Source organism: Tamandua tetradactyla, chromosome 4, assembly GCF_023851605.1.
Source record: "Tamandua tetradactyla isolate mTamTet1 chromosome 4, mTamTet1.pri, whole genome shotgun sequence".
NCBI lineage: Eukaryota > Metazoa > Chordata > Mammalia > Pilosa > Myrmecophagidae > Tamandua > Tamandua tetradactyla.
In genome coordinates this window covers 116,915,284-116,936,025 of record NC_135330.1, presented here as the reverse complement: position 1 = coordinate 116,936,025, position 20,742 = coordinate 116,915,284, and the positions used below count along the sequence as shown (strand labels likewise).

Sequence of the window (20,742 nt, the reverse complement as noted above, 5' to 3'; positions counted from 1 at the left end):
GGGTTCTCCATATAACCAAAAGGCCACACCCATAATTGGGCATGCCACATCTCCACAATCTAATCAAAAGGGTTTCCACCCTACAATATTGATTCAGGATTAAAGGACATGGCTTTTCTAGGATATGCAATACTTTCAAACTAGCACAGTGCATGAATATTTATAATTGTTATTTCTTGTTGGTAGATTGCTCCTTTTTGTTAATATATATTATCCTACTTTGTCTTTTATAGCAGTTTTGCATTTAAAGTCTGTTTTGTCCGATATTAGAATAGCTACCCCAGCTCTTTTTTTATTACATTTTTCGTGGAGTATCTTTTTCCACCCTTTTAACCTATTTGTATCTTTCAGCCTAAGGTGAGTCTCTTGTAGATAGCATATAGTTAATTAATACTTTTTAATTCATTCTTCCAATCTGTGTCTTTTGATTGTGGAGTTTGGTCCATCAATATTCAATGTTATTACTGTGAAGGCAGTCCTTCAGCCATTTTATACTTTGGTTTTTTTATGTCATATCTTATTTTTTATTCTTTTTGTACCCTTTCAGTTACCCCTACTGATAATCTTTATTTCTATGCTCTCCTCCAAGCCTGCCTCTCCTGTCTTTTCCTTTCTGCATTTAGTAATTCCTGTAGGAAAGGTTTCTTATTTACAGACTCTCAGTTTCTGTCTATCTGTGAATATTTAAAATTCTCTCTAAAAAATGAGGACAGTTTTGCTGGATAAAGAATTCTTGGCTGGCAATTTTTCTCTTTCAGTACCTTCAGAATATCATACCACTGCCTTCTCACCTCCATGATTTCTGATGAGAAATCAACACTTAGTCGTATCAACAATCCCTTGTATGTGACAAATCGTTTTTTTGTTGCTACTTTCAGGATTCTCTCTTTGTCTTTGACACTTGGCATTTTGATTAGAATTTGTTTTGGAGTAGATCTTTAGGATTTATTCTGTTTGGAGTATGTTGCACTTCTTGGATATGTATATTTATGTTTTCCATGAGAGTTGGGAAATTTTCAGCCATTATTTCCTCAGATCTTCATTCTGCCCCTTTTCTCTTCTCTTCTTTTGGAACACCAATGATTTGTATATTTTTGCTTGTTTCATGCTATTGTTCAAGTACCTGAGAATCTGCTGAATTTTTTCTATTCTTTTTTCTATCTTCCAATTGTTGTTTCTTATAGTATGCTGATTCTTCTGTCTTTTCAAATTGGTGTTGTATGCCTCTAGTGTATTTTTAATCTTTTCTGTTGTGCTTTAATTCCAATAATTCTTGTTATATTTCTTTTTATAGTTTTAAATTCTTTATGCTCACCCGGTGTCTTCTTAATATCCTTTATCCCTTTAGTCACATTTTCCTTCATCTCCTTGAATTGATTTAGATTTGTTTGAACATCATTAATCAGTTGTTTCAAATTCTGTGTCTGCTCTGAATTTTTAATTTGTTCCTTTGACTGGGCCCTATCTTCCTGTTTCTTAGTATGCTTGTAATTGTTTTTGCTGCTGTCCAGGCATCTGATTCTTGATGAATTTACTCTGAAGGTCAGTTTCTCTCTCTTGCCTTGGATTTTATGGGTGTTTTTGTTTTTGTTTTTGTTTTGTTGCTTTGCATTAAGGCTCTTATTTGATGATTGGTCCAACGTATTCTAGACCTTTAGAATAGCCATGTTTAACTAACCAGATTTTCTCAGCACCTCTTCCTTTTCTTGCCCTGGCTATGCGGTACAGTTTTAAGGTTGTACTTTTTGTGTAATTTTTTTCACGTCCTGGAGAAAGCTTCCTTTCCTCTGTTCCTAAACCCAAGAATCTTGCGCTGTTATGTTTGTTTTTTGTTAGAATTTTCTCCCCAGCTACTCAGATTTATTTAAATTCTCTCCCTCACTAATTGCCCTGGTTTCCTCTCACTTTTCTATTCTGGAACCCTCCTGTCTTAACTGCAGTTCCATTTAACACCCACCCCTTTTTTGCCCTGTGAGGCTCTTCTGGCTGTTTTCTTTCCCAATAGGGAATACCCCTTCTGGGGAGCCAAACAGGGTCAGTCATTAGCGATGGATCACTCCAGAAAAGTCCGTTTTGCATTTAGGTGGTGGTCCAGCCGACAGAAACTGCATTGGGGAAGCATAGCCCTTGCCAGCTGCAGTTCTTCATGGTCTCCTGCCTCCCGCTGTGGGGGGTGGGCCCTTCTGTGTGCAGCACTCCTCAGCCGCTGGGGCTCTGCCCTGGGGCTCTGCAGATTGGGTCCTCATGCCTGGATGTGTGTGGTTCTAACTCACTGCTGTGAGTGCCTCTGTAGTCCCTGTCCCTGGCAGGGGTGGGAGGTACCAGGGCCTGTACCTCTGAGCACTTCCCACTGTGCAGGTCTGAGTGATTGAGGGGGGGACCAGGAGGTCAGGGATGGAAGTTTCCTACTGATATTTTATTTTTCTCTGATTCAGCATTTGTAGACTCCTTCTCTAGTCTCTCCCATCCTCCAGAGGTCTAAGCAATGGTATTTGTCCTTTCACTTGCTGGATCTCTTGGGAGGGCTTTGTAGGGGATGTTTTACATCGCTGTGTTGATGACGTTGCCTGTTTAAACTCCTTTAAAGCCCTAAATAAATATGACTTGTGATTTATTGTGTAATAGTAGTCTCTATCTTTGTTTAATTCACTTCAATAATAATTCATCATAACTGCTTTTTATCACTTTATGATCATTGAAGATTACTGAATGCTTTCTATATATATATTGCCTTTAATTCTTATGTCTTTATATGGCAAATATGAACATTCTTATGAGGTAGGTTTTATTATTTAGTTCAGAGGAATGAAGCCACTTCCCCCAAATCAAGCATCTGGTAACTGGAGGAGCCAAAAAGTCATGTCCAGTGCTTTTTCACCATAAAACATAAATTTTGTAATTGTGATTGCACAGAAATTTACTGACTTCCTACTCTGTGTCTAGGTGCTATTCCTATACTTATCACATTGCTACGCTATGAACTAGGTATTATTAGCCCCATTTCACAGATGGACAAAGTGAAGCACTGAGGAGTTAAGGGACTTGCCCAAATGATAAGTAGCAGTCAGAAAAGTGTTAGCTGCAGATTTATAACAATCTGTAATATCATGAACCACAGATGGATATGTAGGAAGTTGGGGAAGATTGTAAAAGAATATAACACTCTTGAAATCTTTCCTGAATATAAGAGAAACTTTTGAGTCCCGTGATCCTACTTTGTTGAATCCATGCCACTCCTATTTTCTCATGAAACGCTGTGTTTTGGTTTTAAAGCTGCTGGAATGCAACACACCAGGGATGGATAGGCTTAATAGGGAATTTATTTATTTACAAATTTACGGTTCCTCAGAAGAAAGGCAGCTGGTTTTCATCTGAGTTTCTTTGTCACATGGGAAGGCACACGGCAATGTCTGCTGGCCTTCTTTGGCTTCTGGGTCCCACTGGCTTTCCCTGGGCTGTGTCCTTTCTGCATCCCCAAACGTGGGATTGAGTTGACTCTGAGCTCTGCGCTGCTTGTGCTAGGCTGTGCTGAGCTCCCTCTCTCTTCTGACCTCTCCTTTTAAGCCTTAGTCATTGTGGAAGGCACTCCTCATAGCCAGTCACAGATGTACTCAACCATAGATGAATTTCACATGCTGATGATTTAAGTCCACAACAACAGAACAACTGGCCACCATCAACTGGGCAAGTTGACATTTGACCCTAACTATCACACTCTATGAAGTAGATATTTCTATTCAAAACTCTGGGTGGTTTGTTTAATACATATATGTTAAATTCAGCACTGTACATGGAACTTCTTTCTGAATATGTTCATCTTTTGCTATAACATGCTTGCAAATAAAGTGCCTCCATTTATAAACTCTTTAAAGACTGTTCTGAATTGATTTTAAAAATACTTTTTTTGTATTTATAGAGACAGTATTTTTTTCATTTCCTTTCAAGTTAGTCATATAATTTAAAACAGCCATTTCTTAAGCACACAAAGATATCTGTTCATATATAGGGCTTAGAAAAAGTTTATTATTCTACTGAATACTTAATGTTCATTCATTTAACAAATACACATTGAGCACTGTCTCTGAGCTAGGCACTGCCCTGAGTGCTGGAATACAGAGTGGACCTTTGAATGTGAGATGCTTAACTTCTCTGCTAGTTAACACTGTTTCCGTAAAAAAGAAAGGAATTATTAAAAAGGAAAAAAAAAAAGCACACATGGAGTAAATCATATTTGAATTCACATTACTTAAAATGGTTCAAAAATGGACTCAATTCTCATTTTTTTCTAAAGGTTGAAGATAATTTTGATTGGGCATTAAAATGCAATTTTATGAAGTTGTATTAATTATTTTTTAATTTAATAATTATCTAGTGAAAATCTTAGCATCTATTTTAAGTATGACATCTACAAACTGTTCTCCTCTTTCAAAATAGAGGTTTCAATCTTTCCATTGGATTAGATGCTCCCTTAGAAAAATTGTAAGTGGTTCAATTTAAATGCTAATTAATTATTAAACATGATCATCATAAAATTTGTGTAGCTTAAATACTACCATGTTTTCGAAGTAGTTTTTTAAAATTAGTTCCTTAAGTAATTGTCTCCTTAACGATTAATTGTCTTTAGCTTGTTGCCAGTAAATTATAGTGGACCCAGCATTGTGCCACGGGCTATGAGAGATACCAGAAACAGTGGTTAGAACCAGAACTCTGCCCTTATAGATCTTGCTTTGAAAAGGATGGTTAAAATAAGTACAGTTAACCATAAGTGAGACTATCTTAAGTGACCTCAGAAAGATATAAGGAAAATATCACCTAATTTCAAAAGAAAGAAGAGTTAGAATGTTTTCTCTTTCTAACATTCAATTTTTGTAACAGCTTTGGCTATAAGTATTCACACAAGTTTTTCAGATGGAAAGAATAAGATAAAGACTTTTAATGTGTAGGAATGCATTGACAGGAGTCTTTATCTTTGGTAGTTTAGTATCTTCCAATCTAGCGGTTCTGCCCCTTTATCTTTGATATTTTGGTGTCTTCCTATCTAGTGGTTCTGCCCCTTTTCATCTAATCTTAGCTTTTTACCTTACAGTGTGATGGACAATATATCCCTCTCCCCAGTCTGCAAGGCATAGCAGTGTTGAACATTCCAAGCTACGCTGGAGGTACTAATTTCTGGGGTGGAACTAAAGACGATGATGTAAGTAGCATCATGATGTGAGAGTAAGTAGTTTACTTTCTCAGAAGAAAGTAAACCATTGGACTAATTGACTTTCTAAAAACATGTCAGTAAATCATATACCATTCATTTAATTTCCAGCTGGAATATGCTATTCTCCTACATTGGGGAGGTCAAGGCTGGAATAGATGTTTAAGATTTCATTTGAATTAGTCTCTTATTGCACTACTCTAAAATTTCTACATGTCAAGTATATAGACATGCGTATCTTGGGATGTGACTAAATATTTCTGAATGGACACAGAAAAGTCTAGTTTTGAAAAGTAGATTTAGGGTATAGAGAAGGAATGTTTTCACTTTTTCATTTCATTTCCATGTCACTTTCTGTAACAAAGTAACACCAACTTAGCAGCTTAAATAACACACATTTATTATCAAGTCTGGCATGGCTCTCTCTCATAGGTGCCAGCAAAACCATGTCCTTTTCTGGGGGCTCTAGGGAACAATCCATTTCCTTGCCCTTTCTAGCTCCTACAAGCCACCCATATTACTTGGCTGGTGACTTCCTTCCTCCACCTTCATAGCTACAGAGAGGTTTAAGCCCTTCTCATATCACATCACTGTTGCCTTCTCTTCTGCTTCTTCCCTCCACTTTTTTTTTTTTTTGCACGGGCAGGCACTAGGAATCGAACCCGGGTCTCCGACATGGCAGGCAAGAACTCTGCCTGCTGAGCCTCCGTGGCCTGCCCTGTAATTGTCTTTTAAATAAATGATAGAGAAGGCACAAATTTTCAAGTGTATATAACCACAAAAATAAATGGTTGTCAAAGTCTTTGTTTGAATAGTCACATGCTTTGATCGATAGGCCCTTGGTTTGAGGCTTACTGTCTATTGGTTTGCAATGACCCATTTTCTCAGTACTCTTAAACTGGCACACAGGATAAAAGTATAAAATAAATTAATAAGTATTTGTAATTTTGATGCTATGAATATATGCCAATCCCAATGAAGTATAAAAATTTACATTAGCAGTCAGCATTTTTTGTTACTATGTCACTACTCTCAAATATTTTGAAGGAAAAAAACAGTGGGCTAAAGATACATAGAGGTAACATTTCCTGAATACTTTCCAGGTCAGGCTATGTTAGGAGCTTCACATTCATTATCTAATACCCACGATTTTAAACTAAATTTTAATATGAAGAAACTGAGACAAAGTTCACACAGATTAGTAAATTATAGAACTAAGATACAAACCCAGGCAGTCTGATAACAAAAATGATGAGAAATCATCAATATTACCATATCCTCATGCCAGTATTACTCGATGAAAGTTATATTTAGGTTACTACTTTATGTTGAATCATTTTTTTAGAGACAATTACTTATGATAGAGAAAAGGAGAGAGTACCACCATCTAAATTTAGAAATTGTGATTAAGTTAACTTTATGTAAATGCATTCAATGCAAAATCCAAGTAAGCTTATGTGTTTTTTATCTATGAAGGTTTTTGTTTCCTTTCTTTCAAATGCCCTAAAACATCGTGTTCAGATATAAAGCACACGTGCATATCGCTGTAGCACCTTGAAGAATTTCCCTAAGGAAAAGGCCGCTTAGAACGTACCATGTGAGGCCAGCCATAACTTTTATGTTCATTTGCTTTTTTGCTTGTTGTTGTTCTTTTTTTGTTCATTTGCTTTAACCTTATGAAACCAGATCACCTTCCAGGCTTTTTAGATTTCCTAAAATTACAAGCATCATTTTATCAAAGCATCTGACTTTGGTATAAACAAATATTCAACACATTTATACCAAGAACTGTTAGAAAATATACTGGTTCACTGGTCCAAAGGGTGCTCAATGAGAGATACGGGTATTATATCCATGTGGGTTTTAAAATGTTACTTATTTTATTAGTTTATTTTAAGTTTATTTTAAACTGTCTTCAGAGACTTTTTTCCTTGAATTATAATTCCTGATGATATTCCTTGCTTTTCTTTCTGCCTGCTATTTTTATAAGGTTTTAGAAATTCATATTTGCAGAGGTTGTGTTGCTTGAGGTGCCGCTTCATTTAAAGTTCAGTTTATCAGTGGAAGTGTAATGTAGTTTTCCTTTTAGATATTTACGGCACCGTCCTTCGATGACAAGATCCTCGAAGTCGTTGCCATCTTTGACAGCATGCAAATGGCAGTCTCAAGGGTCATTAAACTGCAGCACCATCGAATAGCCCAGGTTGGTTCCTGAAATCAAATGTGACTGTGCTACTCCGGCCTCTGGGGTGTGGGGAAAACTTTTTCAAATGCATCCTACACTGTCAATCCGTTTATAAAACACTGGCTTCTTTTCCTGCCAGTTAGTCGGATGTCATCATATGTGGTAAAGTAAAACTTTCTGCTCTACAGAATTCGCTGGCCAAATGCCGTCAGCACTAAAGTCAAGCCTGAATGTAGAGTGAGTCTCACGATGGTTTGTACCCTAAAATAATTTGTTCTATTTCAGTGCCGTACAGTAAAAATCACTATATTTGGCGATGAGGGTGTCCCAGTTCAGGTGGACGGTGAAGCATGGGTCCAGCCTCCGGGGATTATCAAAATTGTGCACAAAAACAGAGCTCAGATGCTAACGAGAGACAGGGTATGTGACAAAAATCATTCTCCTAGATTTTTACCAAGTTGGGTTTTTAAAAAATCTGAAGTTGTTAGAAAAAGTGGAAAACAAGGAAAAAGATTCAAATTGTCTCTTTTACATCTGACATCTAGGTCGTTTCTGGTTTGGAATACAGACATGTTATATCTAGTACTTTTAATTAGCTTCATGGAATTAGCAAGTCAGACTGCCAATACTGATCCTGGCTAGCATACGTAAAATAGTAAAGATGGAAGCATTGTTGAGGTTCGCTCTTTTTAAACTTTTCAGTGAAATACTCATTCTCACAGATTACATTACTTTTTGTTTGTTGAGATACACAGAAAAACTTTAAAATATCTTTTTATCCTTGTTTATAATTTAATGAGATACTTGATTAGAAAAAAAGCAAGAGCAGTTTCTAGGTCATTCGTGTAGTATCTAGGTACATATTTATCTGGGTCTCAGAGCTATAATCTAACAGTCCTTTGCAATATTGACTTTAACCAGGCTTTTGAAAGCACTCTCAAATCTTGGGAGGATAAACAGAAGTGTGACTCTGGTAAACCAGCGCTTCGTACCCACTTGTACATTCATCACTCTGGCGACTTAGCATCGGAAGAGGCGTCGCAGATGCAGCTGTGCTCCCAGGCTGCCGAGGAACTCATCACGAGGTATGGTGGGTTTGCTGGGACTCTTTGTCCTATGGGAACTTCGGTCCTCTCCAGTTTTGGTTTTCTGTCCTCATGCGTCATTTCAGTAGTTTGCAGTATCTAAAAGAGATGTTTCTACTCATTTGCTGGATCATTTGTGCCTCCTGATCTGCTGCTCCCCTTCAGTATACCCTGTCCCCACTGTCTAACACATACCCCCCGCATTATGTTCTGCAGTCCAGCCCTTAGGCTTTCTGAAACACAGTGGAGAGCTTGTTTAACGTGCCCTACCACACATTACTCTCTCCACTATTACCTTCCCGTTTTATACACAGTCTTCACACTGTATTCCCTACATAGCTGTTGCCTTCTAATTATTAGTTAAATGTGTGTGGTATTAGAAGGAAGTAGAAACTTTATCCCTTCTTTCAAGAATCATTGGGGGAAAGTCGAGTCCAAGACAAAGATTGCAGAACTACACATAAATTAATTTTGGTTCACTAGAAAGGGAGGAGATTAACAAAAATAAATTCTATGAGTATAAAACAGGTAAAATTCGTTGTGGCAAAGATTAAACTTGAGAATCCAGGGACAAGTTTCTGAACTGCTCTTAGCCTTGGTTTTTTTACTTACCAAATGGGAAGCATAAGAGTTGCCTTACTAGGTTGTTGTGAAAATTAAATGAGACTCTAGATAAAAAGTGCTTCTTAGCACATTACTTCTGGTGTATTCAGTGTTCTGTGCACAGTAGTTATTTGATTCTTCCCACACCGTTGTCTGCTCACCAATAAAAAAGTTGAAAAAGAAAAGGAAAACAAAGCTAGTGGTACAAGAATTAACTTCCTCCCTGTTCTGGTTTGCTAGCTGCCAGAATGTGATATGCCAGAAACTGAATGGCTTTTAAAAATGGGAATTTAGTAAGTTGCTAGCTTACAGTTCTAAGGCCGAAAAAATGTCCCAATTAAAACAAGTCTATAGAAATGTCCAATTTAAGGCATCCAGAGAAAGGGATTGTCTCGTTTACATCTGACATATCAGAGAAAGATACCTTGGTTCAAGAAGGCCTATGAAGTTCATTCATGTTTCTCTCTCAGCTGGAAGGGCACATGGCGAACATGGTGGCATCTGCTGGCTTTCTCATGGCTCTACAAAAAGGGACTCTCCAAAATGTTTCCTCTTTTAAAGGATTCCAGTAAGCAACTCCACCTTCCATGGGTGGAGACACACCTCCATGGAAATCATCTAATCAAAAGTTACCACCCACAATTGGGTGGGTCACATCTCCATGGGAACAATCAAAATGCTCCCACCCAGCAATATGGAATGAGGATTTAAGGACATGGCTTTTCTGGGGTCCACCACAGATTCAAACCAGCACATTCCCTTTGCCCTGTCTCCTACTTACCATCTGCTCTCCCTCTCTCTTTCCATTTCAATATATATTAGATATCTAGACTGTACTAGATGTTAGAGATATAAGAGAAAAGATACATATTCCCTACTTCTGGGGACCAATACCCAGAATTATAATAAAGTATAATTGCAGGATACCGGGTAGCTTAGAAGAAAAGTAAGGAAAGATGAATATGTAGTTAGCTAAGTCCGCATATCTGCATTAATTTACATCTCAGCTTCTTATCCACAGGGATAGTAGTTGTTCATTCAGTGACCTTTTATGACCTCCAATTTACAGGCATTTCTTCAAACTAAGATATACTTCCCTTGTTATCATCCTGTTGACCCACCAAATAACCTTATCAAAAAAAGAAAGTGAAGATTGGCCTGGCTTGCTTTGGGGCAACCTGGTTTGGTTCCCCATCTGTCCTTTAAATTTTGCCAGAGACGAAAATCAGGCTCACTCATCTATTTTCAGGACTTATTCGCTTGTTATTCAGTGAATGTTTTTGAGCCTCTCTGTGAGTCATACACCACAGTAGGTGCCAGAGAGTCCTGGTCCCTCTTGGTTTGCTCACAGAATAGTAGGAGGGGCCTAAGTACTGTCAGGGGGGGCCAGAGCACAGAGGGAGGGCTGCCTGGAGGAAGAGGAAGAGAAGGCGCCACCTGAGCATAGAAACCAAGCTGTCAGAGGCACAGAGGAGTGGGAGGGCATGGTATTTTCCAGGAAATCTTGGGAGTTTGGTGTGACTGAAATGTTGGCATGGTTTGTGTCTTTGGGAAATGCAGATGGAGAGATGAGCAGGGGGCCAGGTCATAAAGGGCCAGTTATGTTCTGCTGAGAAGTCTGGGCTTTTTCGCTACAGAGAATGAAAAGCCACTGAAGAAAGTTAAGCAGGGGGTTTGTGTAACATGGCGCTTTATTGAGGTAGTTCTGGTGGTGGCGTGGAGATGGAAGGACAGCAAAGCTGGACAGGGCAGACACTGGGGGCGCTGTCAGAATGAATGGCCCTGATAAGAAACCATGACTTACGGCAGTAGAGGCAGAAAGTGGCAGAGAGATTTAAGGTGGTGTAAGATCTACAATTAATATGTGGTATGAATTAGGAGATAGGACGAACCTAAGATTTCTAGTGCATCTGGATGGATTATGGTACCTATGGTAGAGCTATAAGATTTGGAAAGAGAACAGATTTGAGAGGGAAAATAATGGTTTGTCTTTTGGATGCAAAATTTAAATTGTGACGATTTGTTAATGTGTGTATTCTTATGTAAAACACGTGGCTTCTCATTTTTTTGCATGGGCAGGCACCAGGAATTGAACCCTGCCTGCTGAGCCACCTTGGCCCACCCTCCTGTATATATTTTTTAAAATTAAAGAAATGCACATTTAAAAAAAAATTGTGTTAGAAATATTCTAGGAGGAGATTTAGTAGGTAGTTGAAAAAGTGGATCTTGAAGGTTAAAAATTAGAATAATATTTAGCTATATTTATTCTTCTGTTAAATAACCCATTCTTCATAGTTTCTTAAGATGATTGTTAGGTAACACTCAGGTGACATTTGCAAGTTCTCTTGTGCCTTCCTTGGATATCAGTTGTTGCTAATGTTTTAAACTCTTTCCCTCTACTCTTGGTCAACTCTCTGGGGTTCTGACATTTCTAATTTAAAGACCATTCATCTTGAAGATGCCAGAAGCAAAAAGGACTTGGCTAATCCTGCCCTCTCACCTATCTGCAAACCTGACATCATTTTTAAGCCATCAGTGGGACTTTCCCTTTTTTCTCTTCCTTGACCTCAGTGCCCTGTAGGATTCTGTCTTTCTTGAACTGTTTTTGGAGGTTTAGACCCCAGAAGAGTTGTAGCGCCATAGGTTCTGGAGTTAGGTAGGCTTCCCTGAATCCACCCCTGATTAGCTTTGTGTAGACACTAAATTTTTCTGATGCTCAGTGTCTTTATAAAGTGGATGGGCTGGGAATTGAACCCAGGTCTCCTGCATGGCTGGCGAACATTCTAGTACTAAACCATTCACACACCCTCAGCCTAATTTTTTATGTAAAAATTTTCAGTGTGAAATTCTTTGTTGCAATGGAGTTTGAATTTTATCTGCCCTGGGCCACTCATAATTGAACACTCATAAATTTGTTTTCTTTACTGACTTCATATTTTTATCCTTGTTTATTCTACCACTTCTATACTTTAAAAAATCAGCAGTGCTCAAAAAAGCATTTTATTCATGCACTTTGTCTTTGCTTTCAGGATTTGCGATGCAGCCGCAATTCACTGTCTTTTGGAGCAAGAATTGGCCCACGCTGTGAATGCATGCTCCCATGCACTGAATAAAGCCAACCCACGGTGTCCAGAGGTGAGGAGCTAACGGTGAATTCTCATTCCACGTATTTTTTGGTGTGTTACACATATATTTTAATACTATAAAATATGCCATTCCCTTTGAAAGAAAGTTATGTAATCTATATGCAGCTGTGCCATAAGTTTATGGGGAATTTGTTGCCCAGTTTTTATTTCCCTTTTCTTGCCACTTTCCCATTCTTAAATTCTGTCCTTTCTTTTTCCCAATCACTTGTCATCTTCATCTGCCCTCTCCTCCTTTTCCTTTTAGCCACCAGCATTTCTCCCTATTCCTTCTTGACCTTCTCCCCTGCCCTTTTGTGTAGGGCAAGCCTAGGCATTACAGTGCATGCTTTAGTAGAGATGCTCATTCATCTGTTAAGTTGTACACTAACATTTTCTCATACTTCATTTTGCTATATTAAATTAGAAATTGATGGATCTGCTGTTTTTTCAATGTAAAAGCTGCATGGGCAGAATATATCTCTTTTAAACTGTGATACACAGTACATTGCTGTGCTATAGGGAAAACTGATAGCACTATTTATTCTTTTCATTATCCATTTGAAATTACCTAAATTAATATACAAATAAGTGTCCTTCTACACTGTGGAGTCTAAATATTCCTTCCAGTTGTGACTATTGAGAATCAGTGGATAAAACTAATTATAATCAGATCATGTCCCTTCTAAGGCATAATTTTCTTTGACTTAACTTTTTTATGGGAATAAACGTTAGTGCTGGCATATATATGCAGTTGATCCTCATTATTCGCAACTTCTATGTTTTTTATATTTGCCATCATTTGTGACCCCAGAAGCATTGTTCTCCATGCTTTCATGGTCCTTTATGGTCATGCACAGAATGGTGAAAAGTGTGAGCTGTCGGCTGTGCACGTTCCTGGCCCTGGCTGAACATGGTGCTTCTCAGTCTTTTTGCTTGAACTCTTCCACTGTAAGCCAGTGTCCCGTTGGCAGGATGTTTAGTGCCATGTTTTTGGCAGTTTTGTACTTTTTGTTTGTGATATCTCTATTTAAAATGGCCCCCAAGTATAGCACTGAAGTGCTGCCTAGTGTTCCTGAGCACGAGAAGGCTGTGATGCGCTTTACAGAGAAAACACATGCATTCTGTAAGCTTCGTTTGAACATAAGCTGTGATACTGTTGGGCATGATTCATTGATTCATTCAATATTAATGAATCAACACTACTTATTAAGTAAGGTATCTTAATAAATGGAAGCACCATAATAGAAGGTCATGTTCGATCGGTTGGCAAAAATATTGTGATCAGAGACTAGCTAAAACTTAACCCTCTATTTTCCCTTAGGAGCAGTGGTTCAGTATTCACTAATTTGGTGTTTGCAGCAGCTATATAAAGCCTAGCATTACGACGAGTAATGAGAATCAACTGTATTTGTAGGGAGGATCTGTACCCTGAGTACATCCTCTGTGATGGTCCATTCTTATGGTGCTGTGACTTAATCAGAAGAGCTATCATGCCAGCAAATGTGAATGTGAACTTGTGCGAGTATAATGGAATTTTGGAAAGATTTTTTTTAATTGTGCTGCCAATGTAAATTGTGGAAATAAAATTTAAAGTACTGGCTGGTGATTGAATCACAATTTAATACAGAGCCACTTGTCTTTGATATTCTTCTTTTCTAGAATCTTACGAGAGATACTGCTACTGAAATAGCCATCAATGTGAAGGCACTATATAATGAAACGGAATCTTTACTAGTTGGCAGGGTTCCTTTGGTAAGGAAAGGAAATGATTGTTCATGTAAGAATGGTGCACTAATTGATGAGCCTTCGTTCAGTAGGAATATGCATTTATCAGATTCTAAGGCAGGAACAGCCATCTGCCCTATGTCCTAGCCTCTTCCTTTGTGTCTAGCTCTTGCCTTCAAGAAAATGTGTGGCTAGCCCTGAGAGTTACGGTTCAGGCCAGCAGGAGTAGAAATTTTCCCTCCTATGTGTCATGTTTTTATGCAAGCCTGCTCTCCCCCGTCATCTTTGAGAAGCTTAAGTTTTATAAAATGTGGTAGGCATTCCTCAGTCAGGTTCTCATTATTGCAAAAAAAAAAAAAAAAAGAAAAGAAAAGAAAGTAGAGGCAATCATAGTTTTAGCTCCCTGAATTTACATTTGAAATATGATTGTAGGGTCCTCCAGATTTGCGTACGAGTAGACACTTCTTAGACTTAGTGTTTTAAGCACTAAATTTCCAGAACTAACCAGAGACCTAGTTTAACTCGTGTTCGTCCTGGAAATGAACAGTCTGAAACTGACCGCAGTCCATGGACCTCAAGCATAAGTACTAGAAGCCCGTAGATGTCCTATTTGGTTGCCCAGTGGTGGCCGGGTCAGCCTTTTCTTACTGCCTCATTTTCAAATGTTGTAGCATGTTGGGTCTTGACGCCACCCAGTGGTCGACATGAGTTATTCGCACATGCTGTTGTAACTTGCTGTCGGCTTCTAATGCATTAGCTATTTTTTTCTTCTTTGTAACAATTTGAGTAACTTATACACAGTGATCTTAAATAAGTTGTCATGAGTAATTTTTTCTTTTGCTTGGGGCAATATACACCTGAATAAAAATGATGCTAGAAGTCATAATGCCTGTCCCTGCGGGAGAATTAGAAGTCTGTCGTACAGCCTAGCTAACGCATACTTGGGTGTGGTTGGGATTTCTGTTTGGTTGGGGTCCAGCTAGGTGCTGCCTTTGGAGCATCCTTTGAGTGAAGCCCACTGCTCTTTTCTTCCTCCATTGTACGCTTAAACACAGCTTTCTTGGGACAAGAGGTGGGCTACCTGGGCCATAGGCATGAAAGAAAAACTTAGGAAAAAAACGTTGGTTGTCCCTTTTCATAAAATCAAATGAGGCCCTTTTTTGTGCTAATGTGGGCACTGTTTTTAGCCAGAATTTTCTTGCTGCTCTCCTCAAATGAGTCCTTTAGGTACTCCAGTGAACTCTTGCTTTGATCCCAGTTTTGGCGTTGAGAACATGTTTTTTTCTTGTTTTTGTTTTTTTCTTACTTGAAATACAGTTGAGATAATATCTGATTGACAGGAACTAGAAGAGTAACCAATTCTGTGCTTTTGTTCTCTGTACCTCACGTACTCATTAAGGGTCACTTGGTTAATATTTCTCATTTGCCTTATGTTAATCTAAAAGGACCCCCTCCACTTCATTGTCAAATATGCAAGAGTGATTTAAAAACAGCATACATCTGATGTCACAATAAGGAGTTGTCGACGTTTTTTTTTTACTTCTAGAAAGAATATGTAATAACCATATGGGGACTCTCCATATGTCTAGTAACTAAGAGAAATGGTAGATTCTTTTAAAATCAGAGGAAAATAAAAAATAATGTCCATAATAAATAACAGTAATACTATTCAAATTTTTAGTTCTAAAATTCTTTGAACTTATATGTAGACATTCTATAACTTTAAAGTAATTCATAAAACTATTCATTTCTAGGAAGAGATTTCAAGAAGAACTTTACATTCTGCTATTTATGGAGGGGGAGTTAAGTCTTGGGAAATCAGTTGACCGTCCCTTGGTTGCAAAGCTAGTTACAATGCCAGGACTAATGTCCAGCCACCTGTCTGCCAATTTTGTGCATAATAGCCTTTATTTCACCTTAATTCATTTGTTGAACCTTAGAAATGCATTTTAATGCTTTTGATGGGTTAATATGAATAATAGGTGACCAATTAAATTCTCTTAGAAGTTCCTAAATCCTCTTTTCTGACTGTTGTTACATTCTGACTGATGACCAGGTTGTCAACTATTCAGCATTTTATTTTTTTTGTCCTGATTTTTACAACAGCTTTCATCACAAATTTTTCCCCATTTCATTTACTTGTTCCTTTTATTCTTTTAAACCTTCAGGAAACTTTTGTGCTAAGCAATTCTTTTTATATGACAAGGTTTTGACCAATTTTTAAAGCATTCATGAAATGACCTATGTAAAATAAGAATTTTTGATACAGAATAAGACTTGTTGCTAGTTCAGGGAGGCAGAGTAGATAGAGAAAAGGGTAGGGAGGGTGGGGGCGAGGGTGGGAGCAAAGAAGGGTGGGGGCTGGGAGGGAGAAAGGAAGGGGTCACACAGAAAAAAAAAAGAAACCACTACTTTTCTGTGAAATTATTGAAGTCCCACTTGCTGTGTATATCATCTTTGAGAAGTAAAGATTTGACCAAATCTGTACAGATTTTTAAACAAAGTTAATATAAAAGAACATGTTCCCTTTTTTTTCTATATTCCTTTATAAAAACCTAGTCAAATAAAAAATGAGAACATTCAGTCTAAATAAGTTACTTTATTTGAGCTTGGTACTGAGTCTTGCTCTGTTTTGTTTTTTAATGGGCTGGTAAATAGCATTTGGAATCTCCACACGAAGAGCGGGTATGCAATGCTTTACACTCTGTGGAGGTGGAGTTACAAAAATTAACAGAGATCCCTTGGCTTTATTATATCTTACACCCGAATGAGGATGTGGTATGTACAATTCGATCTATTTCTTTTTAAACGTAGACCCTATGGCACTAGAATTTGAATTCCTCTTCTGACAATAGGGGGGATAAATTTTAAAAACTGCTTTTAAATGTACTCTTCTTGAGATAGGCTTTTAACAAATGAGTATAACTGCTGAATGATTCTATTGATATTTCTTGAGTCTCAGCAGCTATAAGGGAAAACCTAAAATTGGGAAATACCAAACTCTGAAATCTGTTCTCCAACAAATTGTTGCAGTGTGCTTTGAGACTTATTGCTTATTTGCATATATATTATTTTTCACAATGGAAAAAAATATACTGCTCTTGAATGTGAGCTCTCAGTAAGCATTTATGTGAATGAATGCATCTTACAATCAGTACATTTTCAGTGGTACATTAGATCATGGACTTCTTTTCAAGAAGCTATCTCCATTCTGTAATGTTTAGTATTTATAACCTATTCCTGTTATATCTATGATCACAGTGAGTTTTTCTTCTCTTTACTACCCTGACAAAACTCTTTTCTTACCCAATTTGAACAGGAACCTCCTATAGATGACAGCAAAAGAAACAGCAAGAGCACAGTGTTTCGAATGGTGCCAAAATTTAAAAAGGAAAAGGTTCAGAAGCAGAAGACAAGTTCACAGTCTGGTAGGTGGTCCACACTGGAAGGAAAAGTATCACATTAAGGAAAGAACAATGTATAAAAATCCTATCAAAGTAGTCAGTAGAAAAGTGTAGTTTCAAAGCACACCAGAAAATGAGGTGCTACTGTATTGCATTTTTATTTGGTGAATGTTGATGTCTATTTAGATAGTTCTTTTTCTTTTGCAACAGCAGTACAAGGCATTGGTGGGTAACGTGTTTTCCTTCTTCAAAATTCATTATCTAGATCATTTTGATAAATGGAACCTAGAAAGTTTCATGTATTCCTTTAACTTGCTAAATATATTTTCTACCTGAAGTTATGTATTATCTTAACTCCTGCTTTAATGACTCACTATACCATTTTATCACTCAATAATGGCAGACTACTGTGATGCTTAAATTTTCAAGCAAAGATTAAACCTCCTCTTTGCTGCCTTTCTAGTTCTCTTTCCACCTTTCCCTTGAGATTAAACTTCCTGCTTTACTATTGCTAAAGCTCTTTCATGATCTGTGGAAATAGTGGTACTTCCCTTTACAATCAAATCATTTTATAATTTTTCTGAGTTGTTTATCTCACTTTAAAATCTATTATAAAATCTGATTTGTTGCTTTCATAAAGCAGGTATTTAAGGGCTTTTATTAAGCTAATCAATGCTGAATAAAATGTCCAAGAGAATAATTATAAATAATGAAAAATAATATAATCCACCTAAACTTAGAGAACAGTGTGGACAAAATGTTTGAGTTTCTTGTTAAATTGATTTAACAGCACACTTATTGCTATAATTATCAATAGTTGTAGAATCAGTGACGGCTTCACTTGAAGTCAGCAATAACATAAATAGATAAGCTTGTATAAAATTGAGTTCTCTGCATCAGATTTTAAATTTTAATAGGTGTTTATCATTCTTTTCTAAATATCACTAATTTCATACATGGTCTTAGGAAATAATCAGAGCTTGTTTAGACCTTGCACCGCTGATCCTAGTAATACAAAATAAAACTTTTATACCTTATTTTGTGCTTTGGGTAGCTTTAATGAGGAAATTAGGCTAAAGCTAAAGGCATGGCCGTACAGCAGTGTAAGTGTTTGTGTACTCCTTGTTTTATTGATAGTTTGTAACCTGCATGGGAAAAAATGAAACTGTAGTTTTGTTGAAACAGCACCTTTAGCCCTTCCCTTTGCTAGCACTGCCGCTCTACTCTGTTTTGCATCTTTGGCCACCCTTTGCTTTGTAATGCATTGAGCATGTAGATATTAAGGGGGTTTTGCTCTTAACTTTAGTAGTTCAGAAATGGGGCACAGAGGAAGTTGCTGCTTGGCTGGATCTGCTCAATTTGGGAGAGTACAAAGAAATCTTCATCCGCCATGACATCAGAGGGGCTGAACTTTTGCATCTGGAAAGGCGAGATCTTAAGGTATTTCTTTTGTGCTACTGTTCTGTTCGTGAAAGTTTTCGTGCAAAACAGAACCCTTTCAACTGGGCCTTTTCTATTAATGTGCTTTTAGCTTGGCTTGTGTTACGCAAATGTGCAGTAATCTAACATGCATTGTCCAGTGGCCTGAGTTCCTTGTATGCTTTCTAAACAAGACTGTCAGCAGTATTTTCCCATTAGAATCATTCACCGGCCATCAGAGCTGAAGGTCAGCATGAACTTAATTTTTCTCAGCATCTATTGGTACGGCTGCTCCTGTGCTGTTTTCAAATAGATCATGTTTCCATCCGCTCATTTTATTGGATCAGCATGAAAGATGCTACTTGTTAGTGCAAATGACTAAAATGTATATCAAATATAAGATTGACAACTAAAAATGTCTTCAACATACTACTAATAAAATCTTTTTAATAAATGAAACTACAAGAGAGACTTATAACAAAGGCTAGCTGTATCCTATAATTTTCTTTTGCTTCTAAATTGACCTCTCAGAGGTCATCTGAGCAACTAGACCAACAAATTCACATTTCCTTCCCACAACCAATTGTTAAAATTTTATTGTTCTTAAAAAGAAACATTACTATTTTCTTTGGTAAATGAAATACAAATCATGCCTAGCTTTTGTTAGAAAACAGCTTAAAAATCTATAATTTATGATGGAGACGGAAAGTCATTAATTCATGATCTACCACAATTCTTGTTGTTCTTTGAGACTCAACAGTGGAAATAGCCAAAGTAGCCTGTGTCTATTAATGGGGTAGGAAAAGGGTTTTGCCATGTTATATTTTTTTATGGCAAACTGCCATTTTTAAATTTCAAGTTTGAGTAGAGCAAGAGACAAAAGCCTTCATCATTTCATGTAGGAATCCCTTTGTGATATTAAGACTCATATCACAATACCCACTTTTAGACACAATGGTTTTCTGTACACCAACTCCTAAAATCCATCCAATTATAATACAATACGTTCCTAACAAATTCATGAACACTTGCACCTTTATAAATATGTTTGCAGAGTCTTTGAACAGATAATAGGTAGTTTAGTATAGCTCTTTAGTAAGCAAAGTCATACCTAAACATTTTTAACCATAATAATAAATTACCTTAGTTGAGAGTCCCAAATCTGGAACATATCTGAATCCTGAAGTTGTATCAAATAAACAGTTCAAGTTCATAAAGCAAAGGTTGATTACAAACCTGAAATGAGTGCACACATAGAAATAAACATAGGCGATCATTATTTCCAACATATTTGTGTTGCTTCTGATATCCCTAGCAAGGAGCAATATTTATGGAGTAGATACTAATTGATACATTGTTCCAGCTTCTTTAGATGATATCTACCCTCTAGAAGCTTGCATTTCATTTGCCATAAATAAGCATACATTCAAGAAAAAAGAATATGGGTGTGTATGCATATATACACATGCATATTGATTGTTTTGTGTTTATATACAAACACATCAGCATGCAGACATATGCATATATTATGCATACCCATAGGCACACTCAGTGTATACTTGTGTGAACAAATATTTGCAAAATAAAACGACAAAGCTCACATATGTACTCAGTCAAAGTTAGAGTGATTGGACATGGTTGAAAAAAAAGGTAGAATAAGGGAAAAAAGGAGATGGTTGAGAATTATTTTAATAAACTTTCTCTCTAGCTTTTTATGGGACTTTTATGTTCTGTTTTATTTTTATTTTTATGGCAAATTGCACTGTCTCCCTTAAAACTTTTCTAAATTATTATTGATCTTATCCTTTTTAACTACTTTGTTCTAACTAAGAGTGTGGAGAAATGGGAAAAGGAAAATAACTTTACAGAAAGAATGTTCTGTAGCACATGAATCCAGAGGATGATCTCCCTTGTTTTCAATGGGTGTAGCTGTCAGAAGTAGATCCTTCTGAATTAAGTCTTTAAATTTTGGATGAAGGATTCTCTCCTCCTT

The 20,742-nt window shown here is 37.2% G+C and overlaps 1 protein-coding gene across 10 annotated transcripts in view; it reads left to right on the top strand.

Moving 5' to 3' along the window:
- Positions 1 to 20,742, top strand: part of DGKH (diacylglycerol kinase eta) — a 212,010-nt gene that overhangs the window by 184,306 nt on the left and 6,962 nt on the right. For 7 of the 10 annotated variants that reach the window (XM_077158350.1, XM_077158351.1, XM_077158355.1 and 4 more), the window contains 9 exons: positions 5,087 to 5,194; positions 7,293 to 7,406; positions 7,674 to 7,808; positions 8,310 to 8,473; positions 12,106 to 12,211; positions 13,861 to 13,953; positions 16,585 to 16,704; positions 17,246 to 17,354; positions 18,637 to 18,770. In XM_077158350.1, the coding sequence (XP_077014465.1) occupies positions 5,087 to 5,194; positions 7,293 to 7,406; positions 7,674 to 7,808; positions 8,310 to 8,473; positions 12,106 to 12,211; positions 13,861 to 13,953; positions 16,585 to 16,704; positions 17,246 to 17,354; positions 18,637 to 18,770 (1,083 nt within the window). Of the gene's footprint in view, positions 1 to 5,086; positions 5,195 to 7,292; positions 7,407 to 7,673; positions 7,809 to 8,309; positions 8,474 to 12,105; positions 12,253 to 13,860; positions 13,954 to 16,584; positions 16,705 to 17,245; positions 17,355 to 18,636; positions 18,771 to 20,742 lie in introns of those variants that run through there. The other 3 variants (XM_077158353.1, XM_077158354.1, XM_077158360.1) reach the window with 3 other exon arrangements.